The following is an 18,011-nucleotide window of genomic DNA, read 5'->3' on the forward strand; positions in this document are numbered from 1 at the left end:
CTGCCTCCCAGAGATTAATGATTCGCCCCATGGTTATTCCCCCCAGCAGAGGACTATGGACATTATGAGGAGATGGAAGGCGAGGCAGGAGAGCACGTTTTCCCAGAGCAGCCCCTGGAGCCTGATGGCTTCCTCGAAGCAGGGCCCCCTGGGAGACAGCAGCCCGCCACCAGTGTCCCTGACTTCCTCCCCTCTGCCCAGAGGGCCTTATACCTGCGCATCCAGCAGAAGCAGCAGGAAGAAGAAAGGGCAAGGAGGCTAGCTGAGAGCAGCAAGCAGGAGCGAGAGAATGAGGAAGGCAAGTGTGTTTGTGCCCCAGGGCCTCCCGGGCCCTGCCCTGGCCCTGGAGCCCCAGCCCCCAGGGGGCACCTTCCCTGGGGCCTGGCGACCTGAAGTCTGTGCGGATGGGGGCAGCCTTAGGAGCCCGGCCAGCCGGCTGAGGGAGAGAGCCTTAGGCCCATGTGATGGACAGTCAGGTCATAGAGCTCAATGCCCAAAGAGTTGGTGAGGGCCAAAGAATGATGCAGAGTCCAAAGAGGTCAGGAGGGATGTCTGGGTGCTAGAGACAGGCGTTTGGGTTCTCCCCCTTGCTTTGTGACCTCGTACCTTGAACAGCCACCGATTGTCAGGCATGGCGACCCTCCGGGGCCCCCTCTCAGCCTGGAAGAGAGCCCTGATGCAGCCATCGGGTGGGATGAGCCGGGGGGACGTGGCGGCTCTCATTTTGGTAGTCGTGCCCGCTTCCAGAGTACCTTCCTGCCATCTCTGCCCCGTGCAAGCATTGTTGCCCTTTTTCAGTGGAGCAGGGGGAGGCCCCGAGGCCCAGCGAGGGTCCAGCCCTGCTGAGGCCAAGGCTCTACCACTGCCCTTGGGAGAGAGTGTTCCAGGACTAGGTGCCAGGGCACAAGCTGAAGGCTCAGGACACGTATTTCCCCTTGACTCCGTGGACCACCCCGCCCTTCCAGGGTGCCTGTGCCAGCCCTGCCGCCTGGCATTATCCGGGACCTGTGCAGGGGGGATGGTCACCGTAGGGACTGGCGCTCGGCTTAAGTGCACATGCGAAGGGAGAAGTCGCAGCGACACGCCCCTTGACATTTCTGCCTCTTTCTCTCCCAGGTGACACAGGCAACTGGTACTCTAGTGATGAGGATGATGGAGGGAGCAGCGTTACCTCCATCCTCAAAACCTTGCGCCAGCAGACCTCAAGTCGGCCCCAGGCGCCTGTCGGGGAATCGAGTGGCAGCAGCTCGGGCTCCCTGCCAGGAGTGGGCGATCCCCGCCTGCAGAAAGGCCCCTCTGCGGGAGGCAGACCTGCCGATCCCCGCCTCGCCAGGGACCCGAGACTCTCTCGTCACGCCGATGCTGCCGGCCCCTCGGGCTCTGGGGATTCGGGGCCCTCGGACCCCCGGTTGGCCCGTCCCGTTCCCACCTCTAAACCCGATGGACTCCATTCAAGTCCAGCATGTACCAGTGGTGGGAAGGGGTCTGGGCCCCCAGAAGAGGAAGAAGGGGAGAGGGCTCTGAGGGAGAAAGCGGTGACCATTCCTCTGGATGCCCTGCCCGGGCCCCCCCTGCGAGATCCCAGGCTGCAGCTCCAGCAGTTCAGTCATATCAAGAAGGACGTGACCCTGAACAAGCCCAGCTTTGCCCGCACTGTGCTTTGGAACCCCGAGGACCTCATCCCGCTCCCCGTGCCCAAACAGGACTCCGCCACCTCTCTTCCTCCCGCCCTGCAGTCTCTGCCCGCCCTCGATCCCCGGCTCCACCGGCCCCCCGCCGCCGGGCCCTCCGACCCCCGGCAGCGTGGGGCAGCCCCCTCGGACCCCAACCCTGCTCCCACTGCCTCTGCTGCCAACCTGCCCGATTTTGAGTTGCTCTCACGAATCCTCAAGACCGTCAATGCGTCCAGCCCCTCAGCACCCAGTCCGAGCGATAAGCCCAGTGACCCCCGGGTGCGGAAAGCCCCCGCCGACCCCCGGCTGCAAAAACCCGGGGACGCCGCCTCGTCCCGTGCCACCAAGCCCAGCGCTCCTGAGGTGGCCGCGCCACCCCCCGCTTCCTCTGGCGAGGCCTCCCCTCCGGCCATCGCCCCTTATGACCCGCGGGTCCTGGCGGCGGGGGGGGTCAGCCAAGGTGGCGGGAGCGGCCAGAGCAGCGTGCTCAGCGGCATCAGCCTCTATGACCCGAGGACTCCGAACTCTGGCAGCAAAGCGGCCGAGCCAGCCCCCGAAGGGGGCGCTCAGCCCAAGGGTCCTGACGGCAACGGCAAAAGCTCGGCGGCCAAGGCCAAAGAGCCCCCGTTCATCCGCAAGTCGGCCTTGGAACAGCCGGAAGCGGGCAAGGCAGGCTCGGAGCCCACGGCCACGGACAGGTACAACAGTTATAATCGGCCGCGCCCCAAGGCAACCCCGACCCCTGCCACCACCACCGCCCCCTCAGCCACGCCCTCTCAGGAGGGGGCCCCCCAGCCCGGCCTCCACAACCTGCCTGTGCCCACCCTCTTTGGGACCGTGAAGCAGGCAGCCAAGGCTGGCTCTGGGAGCCCTTTCGCTGGCAACAGCCCCTCCCGAGAGAGTGAGCAGGATGCCGGGTCCCTCAAAGATGTTTTTAAAGGCTTTGACCCCACTGCATCCCCCTTCTGCCAGTAGTATTAAACTGGACCCCGTTCCCCCATCCCACCCCCATCCTGTGATTGTATTTCATGGCCACATTCAGTGTTGGGAATGTCGGGGGAGGAGGATCGGGGGTGGGGGGCTCAGGGGGAGCGGGCTGGGGGTTTTTTATTCTTTGGTTCCTATAAATTGTATATAAAAATCTTTGGTTCTGGTCAGTGCTGTATGACTCACAGGCTATCTCCAAGAAAATGTCTTTTTTAATTGAACAATCAAAGTCTCCTGCCCAGATTCCTTAAAAGTGTATCTCGGGCCCCATGGTGCCACGGGTCTCTGGGGTGGTTTTGGTCGAGTGGTGCAGCCGTCCCGCCCCGGGTGTGTGTAAATGCCCGCAGCTCCTCTGGCCGCCGGTGCCGTGTGCTCAGGGCGTGGGCTTCAGGGGGGCACGGCTCTGCCGAGTCAGCTGGAGGGGAGCCCCTGGGCCCAGGCCGGGGAAGGGGAGAGAACTGTTGAGAGAGCCCCCGCGGACCCCGCATCTGCCCTCTGATTCTCCCGTTGGGTGCCAGGGAGCGGGGCGGGGGAAGGGCTCCTCTGCGTTCCCTCAGCCCGCTTGTCCAGAGTTCATCTCGGGAACCCCAGAAGGTTGGCGGTGCAGCGAGCCTCGGCCCATCCGTTAGTCTTGCTCTGGAGGTATCGTAGGTCTGCCTGCTCCGCTCCCCGCTGGGCTGGGCCCCCCCACTCCTGGCTAGTGTGGACAGACCGTTCAAGAAAACCCCCCAACTTTTTTCTTTCCAGAAGGTTTTTACTTTGTCATTCTTCTGTTTCATGCCTTCTTTTAATTCCTGAACCATGAAACTGGCGGGTTTTGGGCTTCAGAGCCAGAGTTCTAATAGTGGATCCATAGACACGGAGAGGAATCAGAGGGACGAGGGGGATCCCGCTCTGCTGCCAGGGCTTGCTTGGGCGGGGGGCTCCGTTCTCTTGCCCCTGGGGGCCTGGGGCGGGAGGCTGGCGACAGCCCCCGCTGGAACTAGGAAGGGGAGCGGCTGTGGAGAGGACAGGCCTTCCCATACGCTCGCTGTGTTTGTGTCCTGTCCGTCCGTCTGTGGCCCGGCCACTGCCATACAATGGCCCCACTTCTCTAGGAGAATTTTAGTTTGAAAACTTGAGAAAAGCTCAGGCACAGTTTTATTTGGAAGCAGTCCTGGGGGCTCTTTCCCAGGCCCCTCCTCCCGTCCACACTGCCCCCTCCCCAGGAGGCCAAGCAGGCTTTTCCAGGCGGACTCTTTGCATATTGTGTTCGGGGCCCTTGGCACATTCCTCTTGCCCACCTGCCTCCTTTTCCCTCCCCAGCCTGCTGGCTCTTTTAACCATTTCTGTCTCCATAAATAATGTAGAAACTGCCTCACTTGACTTATGGATTCCCCCTCTCCTTGAAGGGGGTGAGGCTGCGGCAGCTTCTCGGAAAATTTGCTCCCCTCCCCCACTAGTTGGAAGGATCCCCTTGAGTGAGCCCTCCTGGGCCTGGCCTCCAGCTTGGCACAAGGTGGTGTGGCACCGGGGCCTGGGCAGATGTGGTCAGGGTTATTGTGCTGTTGTGGATCAGGTGTTTGAGGGGGAGGGGAGTTCTTCACACAATCAGTAGTAAGATTCCCCCTCCCCCCACCCCGGCCAAGTCCCATGGCATTTGTAAAATATGCGAGATACGGTGTTTTTTGTTGGGATTTTTTTTTGTAAAACAAAAATGAATTAAATAATTTTTTAAAGGAAATTTATTGAGGACCTAGAAACTGGATAAGAATCTCACAGATCTATAATTCGCCCATATTTTTTCCCATCAGGCCAGAGCTTTTAAAGAAAAATCGTTCTCTAACCAAGATTGTAATAAAAGTGTAAATACTATTTCAGAGTTGACATGGATGATGCAAATCTGTATATACCGCACTGTATTTTTACAATGATGGTCGCATGGCTCTCCTCTAGTCCACCCCACCCCCTTTTTTGTATCCCACATCTGTCTTCCAGGAAATGTCATTTGCGCCTTTCTCTTGTGGTCCCTTCATCTCCAATAATTGTATTACTGCCATTAAAGGATGCAGTTATTTTAAAGTGATCTGGTCCCTCGCTGCTGGTGTTCATTTTCTGCAGGATTCAGAGTGGTAGGCCGCCCACCCCAGCTAGCCAGCATTCGCTCCCTCTGACAGTGGCACGGAGGAGATGCTCGCTAGAAAGCCCCGGTTGTCCCTTCCAGGGTTAGAGAGTGAGGCTCAAGGTGGAATGGCTGTCGTCAGCTCGTTAGTGGAGGGAGGCCTGCTCGTGGGCCTGGGATGTAACCCATTTGGAACAGGGACTACGAGTGTCTTGTGCTAATGAACGATGGCTCTACCATCCACAACGAAAGAAGGTAGATTCCTATCCCAACTCTGTGGCTCACGCCCGTGTGACCGGCCCAAGACGCTTCCTCTCTGGGCCCGTTTCCTCATCCGTAACATGGCCTGTGGGTATCAGACAAGATCTCACGTAGCCCTTCCAGGTTTAGCCCTGTGATCCTGTGATTGAGTCTTGGCTTCCTTTAAACCGTATTTTGAGTCCTGTCTTGTGGGTGAGGGATGGATGACAGTCCATCGGTGTCCTTCAGTGACAGCCACTTCTGTCATTTGATCCTTGGCAATGCCTTCAGTGTTCTGAGGAGTCTCTCCTCTTCGGCTTCTCTCCTCATTTCTCTACATCAAGCGGGTCTAGTTAGAGCTAGAAGAATCCCACACACTTACCAGGATGCTCTCTTCAGTAACTCTTCCCCAGTAAAGAATGGAAGCCAAGAAATTGTTTCCTTATGAGTCTCTCTCTGCCTTTCTTGCTGGGTGGCTCCTCTCATGCTGGGATCTTGGGGGTCTCTGGTTCTGTAGCTGACAATGTCCTGCTTTGGACATTTTAAAAGAATCTCTCCCTTGGCTTTGAAATTCATTAACAGGTTCTTTGGGCAGGTACATGACACACTAGATAGAGCACTGGGAGTTAGGGGATAGGGCTGGGAGTTAGGAAGGGTCATCTTACTACATCCAAATCCAGCCTCAGACATTTCCATAACCTTGTGATCTTGGACAAGTCACTTAACCCTATTGCCTCAGTTTCCTCATCTGTAAAATAACCTGGACAAGGAAATGGCAAACCACTCTTGTATCTTTGCCAAGAAAACCCCAAATGGGGTTACCAAGAGTGAGACACAACTGAACAATCCAACCAGATTCTTTGCATACTCCTCCTTTTGAGTCTTATTTAAATCGAGCTTTGAAATCTGTTTCTTTGCAAAAGATGCCCTTCCTATGGAGTGAAGGACTTTAGGCTGGGTAGTCCTGAGATTTCTGTGATGAGATCCTCATTTGGGCATTGTCTGTGCTTGGGGAAGTCCCTTCCCTTCTCAGGGCCTGCCTCCATTTCTCTATCCATAAAATAATCTAAGATTCTTCCTGGTGCTGTGATATTCTAGATTTCAGGTAACATCTAGGCAGTTGCAATGAATCAAGGTATCTCATAGGGCTTGTTTTCAAAGGGATTTCTTGTTCTTTTCACAACCACCATTGGGCTAACCGCTTGGTGGGCATCCAGGTACTTTTGTCTTCCCATAAATCTTTCCAGATTTCTTAATTTTCTTCCCCTTAGACCCACTCCCTCACCATCTTTCCAGTCACCATATTTGCAACTTCATGAGTCATCTTCCACTCTTCCTTCTACCTGAACCTCGTTGGTCGGCAAGTACTCTTGATTCTTCCTCCAGAATGCCTCTCCTGTTCATGCCCTTCTCTCACCCCTAGTCTAGCCTTTCATCAACTCTGTCCTGCTCCACAGTGATTGCTTCTTCCTTGTTTTCTAATCTGTTCTTCACACAGCTGCTAAAATCATATTTTTTCAAAGGCACAAATCTGTCCACGTGGCTCCCCTGCCCCTTGTGGAAGATTCCCCACAACCTGGTTCCTGCAGCCATTTTCCATTATTTCAGACTTCTGGGTGCCAAGCTTCCCCCAAACCTCTGTATGTGCTGAGCCTGCCATATCCTCAGCCCCTCAGAATTCTCTTCTGTCCCCCCCTTCCCCCATCTTAGCCATGTTGGTGAAGGCTTCTGTGACCACTGCTGCGAAGTCTGTCCCTGTCTCTGTTTCTCTTCAGGCTACACTTGTGCCCAGCCTTTAGTACCCCCATTCTCCATTCTCCAAGGAGTGCCAGCTGTCTGAGGTCTCGGGAAGACCCGAATGCCTCAGAGGCAGCCTTTCCCTGGGACCTGGCACCAGTGGTGTTGGCCTAGGGATAAGGTTTTTTTGTTTGTGTTTTTTTATTACTGCTCGGAGCATCCTATTTGGGTTGGTCTTTGAGCACCTTTGCCTTTCCCATCAGACCCTGGCGCTGCCCCCACTGTCTCAGTGACCTCTGGCCTCTGCTTCTCAGTAAAAGGAAAGGGTTCGAAGGCCTTTTAACTCTAGAGCCTGCAAAGCCCGATTTAGGGGTGGGGGGACCAGAAGGAGGAGGAGATTTAAAGGTGGGGGGACCAGAAGCCCTCTTGGAGGGCTTCGAAGGAGCCATGCAGAGGATGATGGAAGTGAGGAGGGGAGAGGGAAGCTTTAATTGAAATTGGGATGAATTAGATTAGAAAATGGACATCTATTCCAGACCAGGACAAGCCATATTCTTTAACCCTTAGATCTTTAGTGAAGCTGTGATCCCCTGGGATGGTTCCTCCCTCCCTCCCTTCTCACCCTGTGTGATTCTCATCCTTGACTTCCCCTCAGCCCGTTGGGGCTCCCTTCAACCCTCTCAGCAATCCTGCCCTGGGCTCCATGGAGCTCTGGAGGACTGTGGACAGATGTCGGGGGAGTGAGGTCTGGTCTGTGGACTTAAATGGAGGGGAAAAAAACCACCTTTATTTTCACTAATTTCTTGCTGGAATTGAGCATCTTCCATCATGCATGAAACACATATACTGGTTCTGAGAAGGGGTTCATAGGCTTTTAGCAGGTTGCCAAAGATCCATGACATAACAAAACGGTTCTGATCATTTTAACGGCCAAGGAAACGGAGGTTCCGAGGCGTACGACTCGCCCAAGGCCACACGGCTAGCGAAGTGATTCTCAGAACCGAGTCCCAGGCTCTACACCCCAGGCTGCTTACCTTTAAAGAGAGCAGCCTGGGTCTAGGCTTGAGACAGAGCCCAGCGAAGGGGAGGGTGGGAGGATAGTCACAATCCTGGAGTCTCACAAAGAACAGGTAAAAAGCCTTCCTAGACGCTTAAAGATGGGGTTTCCATGCCTTGGGGGGGTGGCGGGGGCTGCTTCTGCTCCCCATCTCCCCCTACTTGAGCTCTGAGCCTTCCTTCTTCCTCTTGCCCCAGCCCCAAAGACCTTTCCTGCAAATCCTCATCCTTGCTCCCGTTTCCTGAGGACTTGACTCGGGTGTCCCCAGGAGGCTTCCGAAAGGCAAGGATCTGGCCCCCCTCCAGATAGATCAGTGGGGCCAACACTAAAAGTGGTAATGAGCGTCTCGATGAGCCCTGGACCTCCTAACAGAATTGGGGAAAGAAGACAGGAAGCATAGCACTATTAAAAGGCAAGACATTTAATTAAGGGATTCGCGCAGGCAAGGCCAGGCACATCCCTCTCTTATTTACTTTTTAACTCTTCTCTCTTAGACTTAATACTAAGTATCTGTTCCAAGGCAGAAGAACGACAAGGGCTAGGCCATGGGGATTAAGTGAGTTGCCCAGAGTCTCACAGCTGGGAAGTGTCCGGCCAGATTTGAACCCAGGACCTCCCAGCCCCAGGACTAGCTTTTTATCTGCTAAGCCACTCTGGCTGCCCCGTAAGCATTTTTTTTTTTAATTCTTACCTTCTTAGATTCAGTCCTGTTATTGGTTCTAAGGCCTGGGCCGTGGGGGTGAAGTGATTTGTCAGCTTAGATCCAAGCTGCCTTTGCATCTCTCTGAATCTTACTTCCCTCATCTTTAAAGTGGGTTCACGTCTACGCTGCCTCTGTTTTGAAGGCGTAGAGATGAGCTCAGGGACACTTGGGTTCCTTGAAGCCTCATCTGGACGGAGCCAAGACCCGTTCAGCCGGGTGTCTTTAGGTGAGAGTTTTCTTGGGAGAGGGGAGGAGGAGCGGGTAGGGTAGGATAGGGCTGAGAGCGGGCCAACTTGGAACTTTTCCCATTGAAATACTTCCTAGCGCAGACATCTCTCTTCTCTCCGCAGAAGGAGCTGTTTTCAAGCCCAAGGCGCTGTCTTTGAAGCCTCCTTTGGAGGCAGGCTGTGAGGGCCCTGGCCCTGGAGGCTAGCTCACTAGGAGCCGCCCCCCCCCCCCCCCCCCCCCGGGCACTGGAGCTCGCCTTCCAGAGTAGCTCCCAGGACCACCTTCGCTTTGCCCTGACAAAGACCCCCGAAGCCCTTTCGGCCCAGACGCTAGCCATCCCGTGCCTCTCGGAGGGTTTAAAGAGGGAGACGATCTTGGATTCCTCTACCTTTGGGCCTGATGTGCAGGAAGACATAAGAGATAAGAGAATGATGCTGGAAGGGACTGCCTGAGTTGTTCAGCCCAACCTTCTTGGGTGGCTGGGAGAGAAAGTAGAAAAGTTGGGATTCGAACCCAGATCCTCGGACCCCTACTCCAGTGCTCTATACACTACCCTGTGCTGATCCTGTCATCTCAGCAAGCTTCGGTACAGACTTCTGTTCTCCCCATTCGTCCATGACTGCCATCCATCCTCCCCCCAATCCCTCCAGGCTTTGGCTCCTTGCCAGCTGGCGCACTTTGAGTTCTTCTTACTGGCATGTTAATGATCGCTGGCTAAGAGTAATGTAATGTTTGCACTTTTGCAAGGCTCTTCTCTTATCTCACCTTATTTTATGCAAACCATCTTAGGCAATGGGGGTGGGGTGGGGGGTATTCTCTTCAGTTTGTAAGGAGCAAATGAAGGCCCTCGGAGATTAAGTGAGTGACTTGTTCAAGTCACATAGATTTGAACTCAGGTTCTCTATCTCCAAACCTGGAGCTCTTAAACTGCCAGAGAGCCCTGAAAATCTGGGCTAGGAGGGACTTTGGAGGCCATCTGGTCTTTTATGACACCCTCATGTTATCAGTGGAAGAGCCTGAGGCCTATTCAAGGGAAGGGGATAGAATTCAGAACCAACCCATCAAACATTAGGGCATGGAAGAGACCATAGCAATCATCAAACCCTCTCCTCTAGCAAAAGGGAAATCTGGCCAGGGTGGGGAGTGAGTGGTCCAAGGCTGGCTGTCAAATTAGTGGCAAAGCAGAGCCCAGGCCCACGGGATGGTGTGACTTATTCAGGTGTGAATCCTTCCCTTCTGGGCATCCAGTACATTTATCTGTGGCTCCCACAATGCTTCCCTCCACAGCACATCCAAAAACATGCTCTGAGAGGAGAAGGAATGAAGCTGGTCCCACCAGGAGAATGATTTTTGACTGGGGAGGATAGCTCAGAAGTGGTTAGCAGGGAGTTGACACACCCAGGATAATGCAGAGCAGCCTCCCGACCTCAGGGAGTTCAAGTCACCAGACCTGGACAAAAGCACGTTTCCAGGGTTCTGAAAGGACTGGCAGGCGCGATTGCTTAGCAGCCCGGCCGTTTGGTGATCTCTGAGAGATCCTGGAGGATGGGAGAGCCACCACAGGACTAGATGAGGGCAAATATTGTCCCAATTTTCTAATAAGGGAAGATGGTGGAGTCTGCAAAACTCTCTTCTGGTGAGTTTGGCTTAGAATACTAGCAAGATTCTAGAATGTTTTGTGAAAAGGACGGTTGGTTGTCATTTAAGAAGGGAGGTGGTGATCCCAAAGGAGCTGACATGACTTCCTCAAGAGGAGGGTATGCCACACTAACCTTCTTTCCTTTCTGGACAGGGTTATTAGGCTCCTAGAGGAAGGCATTAGTGTCATGGGCTCCCCCTAGATGTCAGTGGGGCCTTTGGGCCACCTCCCAAAGATAGATTCAGAATTTAGGGTTAGATGACCAGGCACAAAGGGTTGGCACGAATGAGTCATTGTCAGCCTGAAGGGAGTCTCTCGCAGAGAAGCCTCTTTACTGTTCAGCAGGCTTGTCAGTGACCGGAGTGAAGGTAGAGATGCTGAAATCTGGGAGGGACGAGAGAGCCAGCATCCATAAATACTTTGGCCAGCTAGGACCATGTGCCAAGTCTAAAAGAAGGGAATTTATTTGAGTAGAAAGCTGTGCAGTCCCACAAGTCCCACAATGATGGGGAAGGCACGGCCAGACGTTTTGTATGAAAAAGGCAGCAGGTCTTAGTGGACCAGAAGTTCCATAGGAGTCAGCCGTATCTGTTGGCAGCCACAAGGGCTTATGCTGTTTCAGGTGGCATGGAGAGATGGTGCCCAGAGCGAGGGAGATGGTGGTAGTTCTGCTCTATTTGGCCGTGGCATACATATCCTGTGTTGAGCTCTAGATGACGCATTTTAAGGAAGAGCTTGACAGGCTGGAATACTTCCAGAAGAGGGTGACTAGGAGGAAACCCTATTTTAGGCTGTCCTGTGGAAGAGGGCTTAGACTTGTTTTTGCCTGAAGTGGAAGTTTGAGAGGGGCAGACTTAGGCTCGGCTTACATTTCCTAAACCGAAGTGTTGTCTGGAAATGGAGAAGGGAAGTTGGGGTTCCCTCCCCCAAGCAGAGGCTGGCTAGATCAGGGATGGGATATTGGACCAGGTGACCTCTGAGGTCCCTTCTGATTGGCTGCTGAGAATCTCAGCCCGGAAGTGGCCATCAGGCGGAGTGAGGCATGTGAGGAGCCTGAGGCAAGGACAGGGGAGGCCCTTTGGAGCTCAGTCATAGAAAGGAAGCTGGTGAGATGCAGGGGATCTTGGAGATGTTCTAGAGGGAGGTAGAAGAGCTGACATGTCATCCTGTGGCCTGTTACAGTTGGCATTTTTTCAATCCTCCCCGTTATCTTGAGAGGCAGGGATCAGGGATCTTCTTATTCCCCAGTGACAGACGGAGAACTGAGACTTGGGATAAGGGACTTGCCTACCCCACACACGGCTCATCGATGTTGGAGGCAGGTCTGGAATCTGGCCTTTTCCTGGCCTCTTCCTGCCCACACATATCGACCTCTCAGATGTCTGTCTGTCTGTCCCCGTCGGACAGATGGGTCCATTCTGCTCTTGTAGATGGAGGCTGGCATGGAACCTAGCACGGTGCCTGGCACTTAGTCGGGCTTAAAAACCTGCGATCCGTCAGATCGCCCACCCGACCCTTTGGACAGACTCAGGTTTGACAGAGCTCCGCTCCGAGAACATCCATTTCCCAAAATGCCCGAGTTGGAAGGTACAGTAGAGGCCTGAATGAGGAGCCCCTCTCCAAGCGTCCCAAGAAGGGCCTCCATTTATTCTGGGGGACCAGACCCTGACGGGTTTTATGCCCATTCCAGCACCGTATTTGGGGCAGGTGGAGGGTCCAGGGCCCTTCCTACGACGTGGCTGGTCCTCCAGTCTAAAACCTCATTTCAGGGGGAAGCTGGGTAGCTCAGTGAATTAAGAGTCAGGCCCAGAGATGGGAGGTCCTGGGTTCAAATCTGACCTCAGACCCTTCCCAGCTGGGTGACCTTGGACAAGTCACTTGACCCCCATGGCCCAGCCCTGACCACCCTTCTGCCTTGGAGCCAATACACAGTACTGACTCCAAGACGGAAGGTGAGGGTTTAAGAATAAAATAAAACTTCATTTTGTGCCGCACAGGAAGGCCTGGCACTGCCCCCTTTCTTGGCCCATGAGCCTCAGCTTGACTCGCCTCCCCTCGTAGCATGTCGGTGGGGTCCCGGCCTGGCCTACACCGAAGCCCACAGGGTCAGTCAGCCCACCGTGGCCTAGTGGAGGAGCTTAGGCTCAGAGCGAGGCCCCGGCCCAGCTGGGGGTGAGAGCTCCGGCTTTACGGGCCTCCCTTGTAATGTTGTGCAGTTACTTGTGTTTGTCGGCATCCCGGCCCGAAGGCAGGCCCTTTAGGAACGGCTGGGGCCTGGCGCTGCTGGCCTGGGGCACGCCCGGGGAGGAAGCGCGCTCTGCTTGCACTGTGGCGGGTCCCTTGGGCTGGGCGTAATGTGTCTGACTCTTCTCTTTCAGCCCTGGGTTTTCCCCCTTTTCAACAGGTCCCCTCCCCCCGCCGGAGACGCTGCCTGTGCCGAGAGGATGTCTGGCCCGAAGAGGTAAGCGCCACCGGCAGGGAAGGACTGACTTCCGGCCCAGAGCGGGAGGTGGTGGCTTCAGAGGGCCCCGGCGTCCGCGTAGCCGGTGTCGCTGGGCGGCCCCTCGCAGCGCCATGGCCCAGCGCTGCTCTCCTGCCTCGGGAAGAGCCCCAGGGCCTGCTGGGCCTCGAGCGGGGACTCCATGCTGACCCGTCACCGTGGAAGGCAAAGGTTTAAAGGGACTGCATTAGGCCCGCGGAGGCTCGGACCCCATTTCCCCAGGGTGCCGCCGCCGCCAAGGGCAGGGGGAGCCCCGGGCCAGGGCCCCTGTGGTCCAGAGGCCTTGGCCTTGCCCTGCTGGGCCCCGGGAGGCCGAGCGAGGAGCGTCGCAGGGGCAAAGGGCTGCCTGCGCAGGAGACTTCTGCAGCCGCCTTGGGCGGGCCCAGGGTTCTGGGACGCGTGCCCTTCGGGGTGATGCAGAGAGGGAAGAGATCTCAGAAGGGGGAAGGCGCCGCATGGGTGCGTGGGACGAGCTCCCGCCCTTCCACCAGGGGGCACCCCCGAGGCCGGCTGCGTGGAAGGCCAGACGGTGGTCCCCAGAGCCCTGGAAGATGGGGGGCTGAGTCGGGGGCTGAGAAGCTGGATCTGCCCTTGCCACCGTGGGGAAAGGAGAGACGGAGGGAGTTCGCCACGGAAGAGGCCTCGCCTGTGACCGGAAGCCCACCGGCTGGCATCTGGGCCCTGCTCTCCTGCCCTGTCTCCGTGCCTGGAGTCTTGGGGGAAGGAGGTGGAGCATCCAGGGAGGGCCTCCTCCGCCCCTGGGGCCCCCCAGGCCTGACATTTCTGCAGATAGAGATGGCCATGCGAGTCCCCAGTGTCCGGGCAGGCCCCCCTCCCACTCCCTGGGCCTTGGGCCCAGGAGCAGCGTCTCCCTTGGGGTATGGAATGCAGGGAAGAGAATAGCTCTAGTGAGGTGAAGAGGCCCTTGGGGGGGCATGGGGGAGCGCAGAGCCCCAAGGTAGATGCATAACAGCCAGCCCAAGGTGGCTGGTCACAGCAGCGTGGGAAGCGAGGGGAGGGCAGCAGCGTTCCCGTGTTGAAGGATGCAGGACAGACGTGCCTCCTTGCTGGGGCAGGAACTGTACCCCCTCCCCCACTGACGGGGCCCTGGAAGGAGAGAGCGAGACCCAGAGGCGCCCTGGCCAACGGCTTTCTTGAGGGGAGAGCCCCCCAAAAGCCCTTAGAAAGGAGGAGCTCTGGAAGCCTCTTTCCTGCCCCCCCCAGGGAGGAGCTGGGTGAGGGGAGGGGGCCCTGGAGGCTTGCCAGGGGCAGCCCCGAGGCGAGAAGCCAGGCCCACCCTAGGATAAGGCTGGGGGGACGAGGAAGTAAATCGGTTGGGCAGGAGGGGAGATGAGAAGGGGGCCTCTCAGACGAGGTGCAGCCTGGAGGATGGCAGCCCCCTCCTCCCGAGGGCTCTCCTGGTTCCCTTCCCTATCTCGCCGCTCCTTCACTGGATTCTCCTCCGCGTCCCGCTCCCCATCCGAGGCTCTGCCCCAGGCTCCTCTTGGGGCTCCCCTTCAGACCTCTGAATCCCCTCCTGGTTCTGTCCGCGGTTGTCCCAGTGACCTCTCCCCTCCGGTGGTCGAAGGCCTCTCAAAGCCAGCCCATCCAAAATGGCGCTCGACGGCCACGTAGCAGTCCCAGCGGCCAGATCTTGTCCTTTCGGTCTCCACAACCTCACCGCTCCCCCGGCCTCTAGCAGAGGCCTCGGATGGTTCTCGGGCTGCAGGTTCTCTTCCGTCCATCCTCCCCCCGCTGCTCAAGGGACGTTCCTAAACGGGTCTGAGCACATCCTCCCGAGGCCTGTGTGGCTCCCTAGTCTTCCTGGGAGAGGACACGCCCTCCTCGGCATCTTCGCGGGCTGCGTCTAGACTCTTTCCTCTGCCTTGCTCCCCAGCCCAGCCCCGCCCGCCGGGGCTCCCTCGACGCTCCCTTCTCATCGCCCCCTCTTGACCTCCTCCTCCAGGAAGCCTCTCCTGATCCTCCCGGCGGCCGCTTCTCTCGCTCTTCCCCCAGATAACTTTGTATTTCTGTTTCCTATACTTGGTATTCCCGGCCCTCCTCGGGGGCCCCCAGGACAGTATTTTTGGCTCTGGAACCCCCCTGCTCAGCAGCGTCCGACACCGAGCTGCCGCCTAAGAAGTGCTGGTTGATGGGACGGTGCTGGGAGGCCGCGGCGAGGGTGGGGATGGGGTGGGCTCCTGAGGGGGGACGCTCGCTCGAAGCTGGATCAGAAGCAGCCCCTGCCCGGCTCGCTCGTGGTGTGGCCGGCGTCTGAGCACCTCCTTCCTTCCTTCTCTGGGCCCTCCTCGGAGCCCCGCATCGCCCTCCCGTCTTAGAACATTCCCTGGGGCCGGACCTGGGCTCCACTGGGACCGCAGACGCTTGCTTGGCAGCGGGGGCCCTGGGCCCGGCACGGAGGCCGCGCTCCCCGGGGTCGCCCTTCTGAGGCAGACGGGCTTCCGTGGCCCGCCCAGGGGCACCCAGCCAGCACGGGCCGAGGCGCAGCCGGCCTTCCCGACTCCGCTTCCCCATCCAGCTGCCTCGGGTGCCCCAGCTGGAATCGTCCTGGCTGGGCCGGGAACGGCGGAGAGGCCGATTTAGAGGAGTGCGGTGCGCGCGAGGGAGAGCGAGCTTGAGGGACGGCGTCCTCGGGGAGCTCCCTGAGACGGCCCCCCCTTCCGCCCAGGGACTCCTCGTGGGCAGGCGCCGCTTCTGCCCTTCGCGAGGGCATCACCGCCCCCCTCCCCCACCCTGGGCTGGCCCAGGGCCCCCTGGAGAATCCTGTCCTAGAGAATATCTTAATGGAATCAGTCTGTGCTCTTCATAGCGTATACCATACATGGTATTATTACTAGATCCCATATCAGTATTCCATAAGACACTCGTCTAACTAGAACACAAGAATATACAATATATTTATGAACAATAATAATTTAGATAGAACATAATTCTATGGAGATATATATATATTTTTTTTTTTTTAAACCCTCACCTTCTGTCTTGGAGTCACTACTGTGGATTGGCTCCAAGGTAGAAGACTGGTCAGGGCTAGGCCATGGGGGTCAAGTGACTTGCCCAGGGTCACACAGCTGGGAAGTGTCTGAGGCCAGATTTGAACCCAGGACCTCCCGTCTCTAGGTCTGGCTCTCCATCCACTGAGCCTCCCAGCTGCCTCCTCTATGGATATATTTAGCAGTGTATTCTATTCCGATTATAGTGTAATATTTATGATATTTTATACTATATTGTATATAATTGTAATATACGTAGTATCATTCATGGCTCCAGCAAGCCCCCTTGAGGCCGCACTGGTGCACCATCTATACTATCGGGGCCAAAGGACTCTTGTCCCTCCCCGGTCAGGGCCGCCGTGAATGAGTGCTGAATGGCGCAGGATGGGGCGTGTCCATTATAATTAGGTTACGGTTGCGCCCGCTGGCTTGCCAAGCGATGCCCATCTTTTGGGGCCCTCGAGGGCTCGGAGTGCCGCCGCTCGTGATGGGGGGCTGCAGGGACAGGAAGCTCCGTCTCTGCCCGTCCTCTGCCGGGCGTCTCTGAGCTCCGGAGCGGCGGGAGGACGGGCCGATGGGGTCAGGGGCTTGCCCGGGGTCCTGCAGCCAGGAAGGGACGCCAGACCCGGCTCTCCGTCCGCCCCGCGGCCCCACGACGCTCTTTTCACCTAAAGGGTGGCAGCACGTGGCGGGAAGGACAGAATTTGGAGTTAGGACTTCGTGGGGGGCTCTGGTGCTTGTGACTCTGTTTCCTTTTCTGTAAAATGGGAGCGATCGTGGCGCCCGGCCTCCCGGGGCCGCTGTGAGCCTTCAGGGAATGCTGATTGTTGGCCGTCGTAGTGATGGGCGCCCAGCGAGAAAACGCCGCTTCGTCACGAGTGGAGGGTTTTCCTCTCTGCCAAGAGCCGACACGTCCACAGTGCTTTGAGGCTCGGATGTCTCTCATCTGGTCTTCACTCGCTTCAGCCCTCCGGGTTGGGCAGTTTGCCTCATTACCCCCATTTTCCGGATGAGAAAACCGAGGCTCAGCACTTAATGGAGGTGTCTGCTCCAGGATCACCCCTAAAAGCAAGGAGGGGGATTTGAACTTTGGGGGAAGCCGAGCACCCACAAGTGGGATAAACGGCCAAGCGGGGATGTCGAGTCACCGACCCCTAGACGAGATGTCTCAGAAGATCTCGGGGACACAAGACGCCTGTCGAGACTCCGAGGGGACACTGTGTGTCCCCCCTTTAATTCAGGGGATCCCAAAGAACTCAGAGGGGGAAAGGCTGGTCTGGACTTGATTCCCCGTCCTTGGGCCAGTGGCTGAACGGCAAGGCCCGGCCCGAAGCAGAATTCCCTTCTCTGGGGTACGGCGGGACCTCCCGAAGCAGCTTTGAGTCAAAATGGGTTCGCGTTCCTCATCCTGCCCTGGAGGACGGAGCCAAACAAAGATGGCCCCGGAAAGCCTTGGGGATCCCTGGACAGACAGCGAGCCTCGGCGGCCTCCTCGCAGACGGGCCCCAGAACCGATTCTGGCCAGGGCCGGGGCGGCACCTCCATGAATGCAGCCCGCGTCAGGAAGGGTCACCTCCGGCCTCAGACCCGTCACGTCCCCCTGTCTGCCTCAGTTTCCTCATCTGTCAAAGAGCTGGAGAAGGAGAAGGCCCGCTGCGCCAGCATTTCTGCCAAGAAAACCCCGGGGGGGGGGGTCACAGCCTCAGACGTGACTGAAAAGCCCCCCCTTTCCCCTCCTCCCCATCCAAGCTCTTGGGCTAGAGGCTGGCAGGGCTTCTGCCCCATGAAGGCCGGGATCCGCCCTTCCCTTCCCCTCCCCCGGCCTGTGGGGGTTTCTGCAGTTCTGCGCATCTCCTGCAGAGGGCGCGCCTCCCCCTCCAAGCCCAGCCACAAAGGATTTTTTGATGCCTGTGCTTTGGGCAAGACCCTCTTTCTGTATCTGGAGGCAGGAAGACAAAACGGAAAACTGCCCCTTCCCTCGAAGAGATCAAGTTCTGCAAGGGATGTTCGAGGCCTGCCTTTGGCAAACGTGGACCGTATGTCCCTGGGCAAGTCACTTCTCTACATGGCCAGTCTGCTCCGACAGGGAGTTTCCTGGCTGGGAGTCTCTATAACCAATGAAGTCACAAGCC

General features: G+C 57.1%; 1 protein-coding gene across 14 annotated transcripts in view; it reads left to right on the forward strand.

The window, feature by feature from the left end:
- Positions 1-18,011, forward strand: part of ZC3H4 (zinc finger CCCH-type containing 4) — a 51,040-nt gene that overhangs the window by 29,136 nt on the left and 3,893 nt on the right. For 4 of the 14 annotated variants that reach the window (XM_056796250.1, XM_056796252.1, XM_056796254.1 and 1 more), the window contains exons 13-14: positions 47-298; positions 1,117-4,725. In XM_056796250.1, coding sequence (XP_056652228.1) covers positions 47-298; positions 1,117-2,648 — 1,784 coding nt within the window. In that variant the 3' untranslated portion in view covers positions 2,649-4,725. Of the gene's footprint in view, positions 1-46; positions 299-1,116; positions 4,726-12,769; positions 12,827-18,011 lie in introns of those variants that run through there. The other 10 variants (XR_008911618.1, XM_056796255.1, XM_056796256.1 and 7 more) reach the window with 6 other exon arrangements.

Source organism: Monodelphis domestica, chromosome 4 (assembly GCF_027887165.1).
Source record: "Monodelphis domestica isolate mMonDom1 chromosome 4, mMonDom1.pri, whole genome shotgun sequence".
NCBI lineage: Eukaryota > Metazoa > Chordata > Mammalia > Didelphimorphia > Didelphidae > Monodelphis > Monodelphis domestica.